The sequence below is a fragment of the Oncorhynchus mykiss genome, chromosome 16 (genome assembly GCF_013265735.2).
Source record: "Oncorhynchus mykiss isolate Arlee chromosome 16, USDA_OmykA_1.1, whole genome shotgun sequence".
Lineage (NCBI taxonomy): Eukaryota > Metazoa > Chordata > Actinopteri > Salmoniformes > Salmonidae > Oncorhynchus > Oncorhynchus mykiss.
Genome location: NC_048580.1, coordinates 47289407 through 47301439, shown reverse-complemented (window position 1 = coordinate 47301439; position 12033 = coordinate 47289407). Strand labels below are relative to the sequence as shown.

Here is a 12033-nt window from a genome sequence, read left to right as displayed (position 1 = left end):
AATGAATGGTGGTTTCTAACCTCTACCAGCAAATACTCTTGACCATTAATGACAAACGTTATTTTCTTGAATAAGGTTCATTTCAATTTTTCTTGTTAAGCTCTCTCTTCAAGAAAATCTTATTTAGCCATTGATTTAAAGCAATGGGTTTGGCTTTAGATGTTCTTCCTATTCATACAACAGTAGCACAATGTACACATTGTAATACAATCATTAAATAATGGTCAACCCAGTATTGTTTTTTTAAATTAATATTTATTAGTGAAGATAATGAACCAGCATGCTACTGCACAGATAACTTGCTTGTAAGTAAAGCTTCCAAACTGAAAGTGTCAGGACCCCTTTATCCAATTACAGTCATTGAAAAATATGACGTCTTCTACAAACTTAGTCCTCTTCGTTCCCGTTTCTACACGAATCCTAATAACCCAGATTGCAAGATTCGTTGGCTTGTCAACTTGACAGCTCCAAACTGTACAGTGTACTGCAAGCCTGCATTACACAAATAGACAATCACTCACAGGCAAACGTACATATCCTAACACACATTCCTAAAAAACACATCTGGATTCTGTTCAAGGCTTGTTTTCCTGAGTTCCATTACATGTATAGCCTTCTTTGTGGTCCATGATCGTCAATCACAAATGGACTTGGTAAGGATAACGTCTTATAAGCAATCTACCAAGGAATAATTAAAAGCCTGGTTATAAACTACTTATGACTCTTTACAGAAAGGATACGTTGGCTTAATGTAATGTGTTAACAGTCAATTACAGCAAGGTTGGTGGAAATATTTTTTATAAACTTACTCAATGCGTTATGAGCTATGAAATCACACATGGAACATGACAGTTCTCCCACACACATTAAAAAGACACCATGCATTCTGAAAATGAAAAGTTTGAAGGGTGAATTAAAGGAATACAGTGACAGAAAGTGTTTTGTTACATACAAAAAGGAAGGTTGTACAGTACACAGTGTTATTGTTCTATAAAATACTTGGCATCAAATATCTGTGTAATACAAAATTGAAGACATATCTAGCCATGTTAAAATCACAGCAGATCATAATACAGACTTTACCAGTATGAAAATATAAAACAAAAAACGTTGACTGGCGCAGCAATAGAAATGTTTTGGTAAGAGTTTGGTAAGGGGGTGTCTATAGAAAGAGAAAGCCCCCCCCCCCCCCCCCCCCCTCCGCTTTGAATTCCACCATTATAATCGTTTACTTCCTTATCCTGTACGTCTGCCCTGGACCAGCCAGCAGCATATCAGTTATTTCTGTCTCACTTCCACAACTTTCCATCCATTTCTAGAGAGAGATATGGAGGAGGGAAGAGAATAATAGGAAAGAAATGAGAAGTGACATTAGCAAAAAGAAAGCCATTCAATTAGGCATGAAATTGTGGTTTGGAACCCATAATGTCACATGCATTTACCTTTATTGCGGTCTTTGGACATATCTCTCTCTTTCAGTAAGTTGTTTTTGTAATCTAAGGATAGAAATGCAAAAGGGTTGGTCATTCAATTTGACATGTCATGATATACGGTATGAGCTCTGTGCAGCAACAGCCATTATTGATACCAGTCGCCCTGTTCAAACTCTCTAGTCTATATGAGGTAGGGCCTACAGGCAGCATGGGAGCCTTACCTGAATTCAGGTGTTCCTGGTTGCAGACCTTCAGCTCTGTGGCGTCCAATGCAATGTCCTCATGGCCAGTCACATGACCCCTCCTGTTTACCAGTAAGAGAGGGAAGTGGTTAGTCATAAAAATTCAGCGAGTTCAGGTCCTCCTTAAAATGAGTAATATTCTCATTATCAAGTGTGACCGCTGACCACCTTACTAAATCGGTTCTCACCGTTTAGATCTTTGCAGGTCATACTCCAGCCCTGAAACAAGATTTACACACCTTTAACACACCATTTACAGGTCACAAAATCACACAGCCACTCAAGTGATTTAAATATTAAATCAAGGACATGTGTAAATTGAAGCACATTCAAAGGGTGTCTGTGTGATAAAGAGACATGCAGAGAGACATACAGTAGAGAGACCCACACACGCTACCTCTCTTTCTGCGTCGTCGGGTAAGCACAGTGACGATTGTGATGATGAAGGCTAGGAGGAAGAAGGTAGCCAGGATGTAACCCAGCTGCTGGAAGAAGTGCCCTCGGTGCTCAGGGAGGATGACGTTGACGACTCGTGGCCTCTCAAGTTCAACCACGTTGTGGCCTGAAGGTGTGAGGACAACACTGTGGGTTCACTGGTCTGCTATGAACACTCATTGTGTTATAAACACAGGCTGGTGGTGGAACATTACATTAGTCACGTTTTTGTTTTATCCATGTTGAGTGAAATTAATGATCGTATATAACCAATACATGTGGTTTAATTTGAACTGAGTGTATAAGACATTAAGAACACCTTCCTAATATTGAGCTGCCCCCCCCCCAACTTGTCTCAAGGCTTAAAAATCCTTCTTTCATCAGTCTCCTCCCCTTCATCTACGCTGATTGAAGCAAATTTAACAGGTGACAATCAATAATGGGATCATAGATTTCACCCAGTCAGTCTGTCATTGAAAAAGCAGGTGTTCATAATGTTTTGTACTCTCAGTGTTTTCCATTGATATTGCATTTTGAACGACAATTACATGTTTTTTCTGCATCATTGAAAAACAGTTGTGCCACTATTTTTAGGCTGGTTTTAATTTCTTTCAGAGACCGTGAGTAAAGGAAGAGTTGACCTGTAATGACTTGCATACCTTAAAAAGAGAAATACCGATTAACTAAGAAAAAGGAGAGGGAGGAAAGGAAGGACCGAGGGGAGGAATTCTGTTATGTGCGGTCAGCCTGTCCAAATTAGTTTTCCAGATATTTACCTTTTCTCATAAACACAGACAATGTTTTGCAAAGTATAAAGAATTAACCCTAGCTGTTGCTGCCTCTCTGTCCCTGAAACTCCACCAGTCTGACTGGTCAGTGTAAGCAGACATTTGACAACACTCACCTCACAGTCATGCTCTGTGCAACACAAACACCACTTCTGCCAGGTTTCAGACAATTAATTAAGCAAACTAACAGAGACGGGGGAGAACGGGATTTGCTAACTGTGAAAACCATGTGATTTAAATCAACGAAAATAGCTATTACAAATTGGCATATCAAATTGTTACTTCCAAACCATCTGCACACAATAACATGTACCATACCTTCCCATTACACAATTATTGCACCATAACCATCAATCAGCTTGCCACTGTTACACAGGTCTCTCTCACCTGCTGGGTGAGAACAGAAATGATAGTAATTGGGGATAATGATGGTGGAGACCTGTATTAACCAAGCCTGGGAAGGCTGATGACACTAAAAATACTTTTGCTTTCCATCACCTAGAGGCATTTGTTTCTTTTAAATCTGTTCTCCTTGGCCCATCCGCAGATACAGTACCAGTCAAAAGTTTGGGCACACCTACTCATTCAAGGGGTTTTCTTTATTTGTACTATTTTCTACAGAATAGAATAATAGTGAAGACAACAAAACTAAGAAATAAAACATATGGACTCACATAGTAACCAAAAAAAGTGTAAAAACAAAACAAAATATATTTTAAATTCTTCAAAGTAGCCACCCTTTGCCTTGATAATAGCTTTGCACACTTGGCATTCTCTCAACCAGCTTCATGAGGTAGTCACCTGGAATGCTTTTCCAACAGTCTTGAAGGAGTTCCCACATATGCTGAGCACTTGTTGGTTGTTTTTCCTTCACTCTGCGGTCCACCTCATCCAAAACCATCTCAATTGGCTTGAGGTCAGGTGATTGTGGAGGTCAGGTCATCTGACGCAGCACTTCATCACTCTCCTTCTTGGTAAAATAGCCCTTAGCCTGGAGGTGTGTTGGGTCATTGTCCTGTTGAAAAACAAATGATAGCACCACTAAGCGCAAACCAGATGGGATGGTGTATCGATGCAGAATGCTGTGGTAGCAATGCTGGTTAAGTGTGCCTTGAATTCTAAATAAATCACAGACAGTGTCACCAGCAAAGCACTACCACACCACCTCCTCCATGCTTCACAGAGTTCATCTGTTCACCTACTCGGCATCTCACAAAGACACGGTGGTTGGAACCAAAAATTCAAGGTTTCCCCCGCTCTAATGTCCATTGCTCATGTTTCTTGGCCCAAGCAAGTCTTCTTATTATTGGTGTCCTTTAGTAGTGTTTTTTGTATCAATCTGACCATGAAGGCCTTATTCACGTAGTCTCAACAGTTGATGCTGAGATGCGTCTGTTACTTGAACTCTGTGAAGCATTTATTCAGGCTGCAATCTGAGGTGCAATTTACTCTAAATGACCTTATCTAATGCCATTGATCGTGTTTCTTGGCCCAAGCAAGTCTCTTCTTGGTGTCCTTTAGAAGTGGTTTCATTGCAGCAATTCAACCATGAAGGCTTGATTCACGCAGTTTCCTCTGAACAGTGGAACTCTGTTGCATTTATTTGGGCTGCAATCTGAGGCTGGTAACTCTAATGAACTTATCCTCTGCAACAGAGGTAAGTCTGGGTCTTCATTCCCTGTGGCAGTCTTCATGAGGGCCAGTTTCATCATAGCGCATCATGGTTTTTGCGACTGTACTTGAAGAAACTTTCACATTTCTTGACATTTTCCAGATTGACAGACCTTCATGTCTTAAAGTAATGATGGACTGTCGTTTCTCTTTGCTTATTTGAGCTGTTCTTACCATAATATGGACTTGGTATTTTACCAAATAGGGCTATCTTCTATATACCACCCCTACCTTGTCACAACACAACTGACTCAAACGCACAAACGCAGAAATTCCACAAATTAACTTTTAACAAGGCACACCTGTTAACTTGCATTCCAGGTGACTACCTCATGAAGCTGGTTGAGAGAATGCCAAGAGTGTGCAAAGCTGTCATCAAGGCAGAGGGTGGCTACTTTGAAGAATCTCAAATTTAAAATATATTTTGATTTGTTTAACACTTTTTTGGTTACTACATGATTCCATGTGTGTTATAGTAGAATAATAGTGAAGACGTCAAAACTATATAGAAAATAGTGAAAATAAAGAAAAAAAACCTTGAATAAGTAGGTGGGTCCAAACTTTTGACTGGTCTGTCTGTATGTTATGACACATCATGACTGATTAAACTAGCCTGAGGATAGGTATTAGCTTGAGGCAGGCTTTAAATAAGAAATGAGCGGAGGACAGATACCATCCCTGCGTGGATCTTGCAAACTGCACCAGTCTTACAGAACAAATTGTATTGAATTAATCTAATTCAACACTTCCCAAGTGGCATCAGAGTTGCTAATTATCTCTTGTCTGTTTTGAATGTTGTTAATATGCATGAAACTGCAGTGTCATGGTCAAGGTCAACTATCCCTGGAGAACAATTAGTCTTGCCTCAGTTCTCTCTCCGTATCTCAGCTGTTGCCTGTTTCCATTCCCCTGACAGATCAGGCAAGAACTTACACGCAGAAAACACAATGTGACATGTGCCGTGCAGAGGTCACACAGCGAGTGGTTTTAGTCTTGTTGAAAGACTGTGGTTAATTAGCAAGCCAATGAGCTGAAGGAATCCGACCAGGTCTGCATTTCTGGTTATTTTCTATTCTAAATGTTTTGGCTGAATTATCCAGGTTCTGGCGCTCACGTCGACACCGAGCTCTACTTTAGCTTGCCATATATGATTACAGTCTAATAAAAAAGTGGGATAATGGCTGCTGCAACTGCAGAGGACGGGGATAAGAGTTGGCCGGACTTAACAAGGGAAAAAGCACCACTAAGTAGAAGAAAGATGAAGTCAAAAAGTAAAAATCAAAGCAAAGAACTCAAGATATGTCTGCATTGATCCACGTGAATGTCTTCCCTGCATACTTTACGATGCTGTTAAATGGATCAACCCATCTTAAAAGGACAAAGGAGGATCCACATCTAACACTGAACCAACCCTTGCCAACACTGTTCCCCTTTCATGTCCCAGCTGGTCCAGGTGTTGAACAGATGTAGCACATTTCCTCCTTTTGCTGATAAACACGCCCCAACCAGAGGCCAGGGAGAAGGAGAGAATCAGACTAGTGATGGAGAGAGACTCTGTAGACAGGTTACTGTAGAGAGATAATGAAACTTAAAGAGACGAACACCATGCGCCCTCCTTCCCCTGGAGTCTGGCTTGACTGCCCCTGTTGAGCTATAATGGCTCCTCCTGTAAAACTAAGCCATTTGCTCAACTACAGAAAAATTAAAAAGGTCTCCAATGAAAATGAGAGCACTTCCGTTTTGGCCAATTATAGTGGCCTTTCAGACAGGCTGCCTGCAGCCAACAGTCAGATTCCCCAAACAAAATCCTCTCCCCTTTCTCAACACTCCAGGGCTCTCTCGCTCTCTCCCCCTCGCTGTCAGCTCATCTGCGGCCAAATGCATTCTTTCATTCTTTTTTTCTCACCCTCTTTTTCTCCATCTGTTTCTTTTGTTTTTGTTGCCTCTTTCGCCCACTCCTTCTTTCCCTCTTTCTCTCCCCCTTCCTCTTGTGCAGACAGAGAAAAGGTTTGAGAAGAGATCTGGCACAACGATGCACTGACATAACTGGCCAAAAATGCCTATAAATATGACCCATAAATATACCCCAGGAACAGTTAGACACAGGCTGCTGTAAAGACAGGCAGACACAAACACCAATCAGATTAGGGAAAACGAAGCTCATGGAAAATGTGAACGAGAATATAAAGAGAGGATAGAATGATTTCTAGTTGAAAAGAAAGGAGAAAGGGCTTTATTCTAACTATACCCGCCATGTTCTAATGAAGTTGAAAAATGGTTCACACTTCCAATCAGAGAATAAACCCTAAGAGAAAGGGATATGCCGAGTGTCTTACTTGGGTCGTCATTGGGGAGTGCGTGGGGGACAGCGGGGACAGCAGGAGCTGCAGTGAGGACCAGAGGAGGCGGGGGGAGTGGAGGCCCCACCATGAGTCTGAAGATGCGTCTCTCGTGCAGGCCACAGTAGTGGTGGTGCAGGTGGCAGGAGTACAGGCCCTTGTCGATGGGCTGCAGGTTAGAGATGGTCAGAGAGAAGTCCCCTACAGAGAAGGCATCCTCAGAAACACTCATCTTATCCACAGGGAAGAGCGGTCCATACTGTCTGCGCTCTCCGGAAGCGTACAGGTCCACCAGGCGGTCAGCCAAATCAGGTCTCACCCCAGGGGGCTGCCAGTCCCAGTGGGCTACCTGCTGCTGGTCCTCCTGCTGGCCCTCCGTCCACAGGGGCCGCCGGTTCACACACGGCAACACCACCGAGCTCCCCAGCAACACCACAAACACTGTCTTGTCCCCGTCCCAGTACCGTTTCTCCTTACGGGCTGAGATGGAACAGGGTGAATAGCATTTTTGATTTAAGCATAATAGATACTGTATGGAAGACTATTCAAATCATCATGATTCAGATACCTATTGTGGATAGTCACCTGACTTGGTGGTGTTGAGTTGTATCTTGATGGATTGGTGCAGCTGGCAGTAGTGGTGGTGCAGGTTACAACTATAAACACCTCGGTCAGCTGCTCCCACATCTGGCATAACACACATTCCAATGACATTTTCTCGAGTAACATAAATGAGTGTAATATTCTGTACAGTTATGAGCATACAGTATACCACGGGCCCAACTCACTGTTGATGACGAGGGAGAAGTTCCCGTCAGTGAAGGCGGTTTTGGGGATGGTTATGCGGCCCTTGTTGAACCCATTGTAGACTCTCTCTTTGACCCCGGGGGACATGTCCAGTATCCTCTCCACAGAGTACTCCGGTATGCTCCGGACCAGGTCCCAGTGGACCACCCTCTGGCGGTCCTTCAGGCGGTCCCGGGTCCACACCATGCGGGGGCTGTTGCAGGGCAGTACCGCCAGGGTCCCGGCTGGGAGGGTGATGTTGCGGGCCTCCACCACCACACCTAGACTGCTGCTGCTCTGGCCCCATGCTAATGCAACACACACAGGACTTATTTTGTACATTTTGCAACAGGAAAAAAACACACAAAATTAAAACATTTCTCAACAAGATCATGGAGAAAAAAAAACATAACCCTAAAAAACACACACTTATACTAAATGTAAACAGCAAATAGAGGCATAAATGTTGTGGATAAAAATGTGTAAAACACTCAAGGTTGCATGTTATGGGGACTTACCACTGGGCATGAAGAAGACAGCAGAACCTGAAACAAATAACAGAAAATGCCATTGTCATCATAGGAACCATAACTATCCATCTGGCAGGGTTGGACCTGAGCTGACCACAGAGTTGTGGTCACTGCGCTGTTGTGAACGGATAGCTTATACAGTAGTTAAGGCTGGCTGGTCTAACAGCTGCTTCAATGAGACAACTGGGTGGAGGAAGAGTCAGAAAATAGGTCAAGAGAAAAACAACAAGAAGGGGCAAGAATGAGACAGGGAGAAGTATATACACTTCTCTAAATTTCAATGTTTCGCCTTTTGGGACTGAAGGCATTCCCGTAGCAGGTCTGCTATTTCTAACCCAGATTTTCACTAGGCGCTATTACATCTGCTGTTTACCTAAGGGCCAGCTGCAGAGAGAAGCATACAGCCCAGGCAGCAACACAGAGGCTCTATTCATTCCCCTGCTAAAAACTGTCAAGGCCAAAGTCCTGGGGGTAAACACAGCCAGCCAGTGCCCACTGCCACAGCCCAGCGCTACAACTGGGTGACCATTACTTAGATCATAGATGCCTATTGTATTTCATACACCAATGTTAGGGGAGCTATTCTCGATCAATCCTAGAGGTTTAGCAGGCAGGCTTATGTTTTGTTTAAATTAACACCATAAAAATGGAAAGTTATTAGAGTTTTGAGTAGGCCTATGCTGTTTTTAAGGGGTAGTTGTGAGGTTTGCAGAGATAGTAGATACCAGGTGTTTTGTTCATCTGCTGATCTGACAGAATCCCCTCACATGAGGAAAAGTGATATGACTAAGGGAGACTCGTCAAATCAAGTAGTTAAAAACCTCTACAGGATCGGTAGGTCCCCTGCGGGATGTTGAACTAATGTAGGCTAATGTGACTGGCATGAGGTTGTAAGTAACAAGAACATTTCCCAGGACATAGACGTATCTGATATTGTCAGAAAGCTTCAATTCTTGTTAATCTAACTGCACTGTCCAATTAAACAGTAGCTATTACAGTGAAAGAATACCATGCTATTGTTTGAGGAGAGTGCACAGTTATGAACTTGAAAATGTATTAATAAACCAATTAGGCACATTTGGGCAGTCTTGAAACAACACTTTTAACAGAAATGCAATGGTTTATTGGATAGGTTTAAAACTTTGCGCGTACACTGCTGCCATCTACTGGCCAAAATATAAACTGCGCCTGGTCTTTCATAATACATTATGGCCTCTCTCTTGCATTTCAAAGATGGTCCAAAAAAAAGACAAAAATAAAACATGTTTTTTTTCTTTGTATTATCTTTTACCAGATCTAATGTGTTATATTCTTCTACATTCATTTAACATTTGCACAAACTTCAAAATGTTTCCTTTCAAATGGTATCAATAATATGCATATCCTTGCTTCAAGTCCTGAGCTACAGGCAGGTAGATTTGGGTATGTCATTTTAGGCGAAAATTGAAAAGGGGCGGATCCTTAAGGTGTTTTAAGAGCATTGGGCCAGTAACCGAAAGGTCGCTGTTTCGAATCACCGAGCCACAAGGTGAAAAATCTGCCAATTTGCCCTTAAGCAAGGCACTTAACCCTAATTGCTCCTGTAAATTGCTCTGGATAAGAGTGTCTGCTTACTGACTAAACTGTAAAATGCCACATGCTCCAAATACAACTGGTGTAGACTAACAGGAAATGCTTGCTCATCTCCTCTGATGCATTCTAATACAGTCCTGTCATGGTTTCACATCAACTGTGGTTTTTACTTATTTACGGTCAGTAAACTTACTCCCTATGTGATTAGTTGCTGGTCTCTAGGGGCATTGAAATAACATTTATTTCAAAGGTTCTCCTACGATTAAAATGACTATTTCTTGTTTGGTGAAGTCATTGAACTTGAGGTGCTGATGTTTCTTATGATATAACCATCTAGACGAGGCAACGTCTCATCTCTAGTATCAACATGTTTATGCGAGTCCATGAGCTCAAGCGTAAGTCCAAGGTTGGTTATATGTGTGCCACCATGATGGAGAACTGTGGTATGAGCAGCACTGAAGGACATAAACAATTATGTGGACAGAAAAATATATATAATAATCATACCCTGTAAATGTCTCCTTGGTCTCTGGTGCAGACATACAAAACTAACACTTAAAGATTTAACTACCTGCTACTGAATTGCCATGTTAAATGACTGACACTTTCACAATAACTTACATCTGAAGGTGAATCGCTACAGAAATAATACACATTACTGAATGTGGAAAAATGATTAAAGTAAAAAAAAACATGTACATGCTGTATTATTTTGCTCAGGAGGGTAATACATAGTTTAGTTGCACAAACAGATAGACAGTTTGTAAGAAATATTTTTTTTTTTTTAAACTATGTGCAGGAATTTTTTTCTCCCCCAATGACACTGTAGTTTGAGGAGCACACAGCACCGCTCAGTAATAACTCAACCAAGATTCAGCTATATACACAAGGGTCAATTCAGAGACACTCTTTGCTCTAGAAGGCACATCCTGCCAGATAAGCATCATTTTGTTGACATTTTGCCGAGGCTGGAATCAGTCAATATCTGAATCTGTAAAACGTCCCTAACAAGAGGGTATGAATTTCCTGTCCATTCCTGTAAATCGCAGTTTGCCTCTAGCCTAGGGCATGCATGGACACTTGATACGCAGAATAAATTGGTTTCCTTCCTACCAACTTCTGCAACGACCACGATATTGGTAAATCATTCAATGAACATTGTCATTATAATTACAATTTTTAAGTAAGAATTCATGAAAATCGGTGACTCTACATTTTGATAGACAATGTTATTCAATATAGGAGACTAAGGCCCTAAATTGAGTTTAAGTGGTAATCCCTGTATCTTGAGTAACTCCAGCCCACTTATGGTGAGACTCTCCCTCATTTACTGGCACATATAATGACAGGCTACAGGGATTGTGCTGACTCTCTCACTCTGACCGCAGTTAACTCAAAACACATTGGAGTGAACCCATAAGAAAAGCACCCAACCGCCACCAAATACCCGAGGCAGACATGATTGTCCATTCTTATTTACCTATTTTACTTAAGAATTTTGTGATATACAGAGTACATTTAACAGATCATTGATGCAGGGGTACAAGGTATTTGAGGTAGACATTGTCTGTACCTAAAGGCAGGGTAAAGTTACTAGGTATCAGGATAAATACTATAATGCTAAATACGTTTAAATGAATCTGCATTGACTGCATTGATGCAGGGTCGACTAACGTCATCATTTTGGCGCAGGGTCGACAAACATTGAAGTTTTTGTTCCGTTATAGTAAAAACAAAAATTGGAACTTACTCAGAAACAGCAGCAACATGTCTTTGTCTGTCTTGTCCAACTTCGCCTCGAAAGCTGGGAGAAAAGATGGTAGGCTGCAACACGGTGATGTGTGTGCATCAATGGACAGAAGAAAGCAACACCTGAAGAAAGTGCGTCAACAACAAAACTAGACTTCTCCAGAGTCTAGACCAGCAGGGTATGCCCCTCCTACACGTGCCTGTGAAACCCTACACCTCCTGGCACTGCGACAGAGAAAACAGACCGACTGCATCTTCTCGTCTCCTGCTTCACATTGGCATCTTTGAAAGTGACCACTTCTTCTGACCTAATATCACATGACACCAGAATATTGTTTTACCATTTTGTCACTCACTGAACAACAATGGACTATGTCAGCTTAACATCTTTCAGACTCCCAAGTTCAATGAAACAGAGGTTGTACAATACTGCCACTCACTGTTTCTCTCACGAAATAGCAAAGGAAAAGGTATAAAATAATATAGCA

At 41.8% G+C, this 12033-nt stretch overlaps 1 protein-coding gene across 1 annotated transcript; it reads right to left on the bottom strand.

Annotated features, from left to right (window-relative positions):
• Positions 1-235: 235 nt before the first annotated feature.
• On the bottom strand, positions 236-11852 carry mxra8b (matrix-remodelling associated 8b). The gene is made up of 10 exons (XM_021566188.2): positions 11547-11852; positions 8213-8239; positions 7697-8002; positions 7494-7595; positions 6906-7388; positions 2073-2237; positions 1864-1894; positions 1655-1737; positions 1443-1496; positions 236-1315 (listed from the first exon to the last, which is right to left on the bottom strand). Exons 1-10 carry the CDS (start codon positions 11563-11565, stop codon positions 1290-1292), a joined length of 1296 nt encoding a protein of 431 aa, XP_021421863.2. The 5' UTR covers positions 11566-11852; the 3' UTR covers positions 236-1289.
• Positions 11853-12033: the final 181 nt, after the last annotated feature.

What these genes read in the sequence shown, in the direction of transcription:
- mxra8b (XM_021566188.2), bottom strand. An exon ending in CCGACGACGCAGAAAGAGAG is followed by an intron (nt 1,895 to 2,072) that starts GTAGCGTGTGTG and finishes ATCTTGTTTCAG; the next exon opens with GGCTGGAGTATGACCTGCAA. An exon ending in GTCCAAAGACCGCAATAAAG is followed by an intron (nt 1,316 to 1,442) that starts GTAAATGCATGT and finishes ATCTCTCTCTAG; the next exon opens with AAATGGATGGAAAGTTGTGG.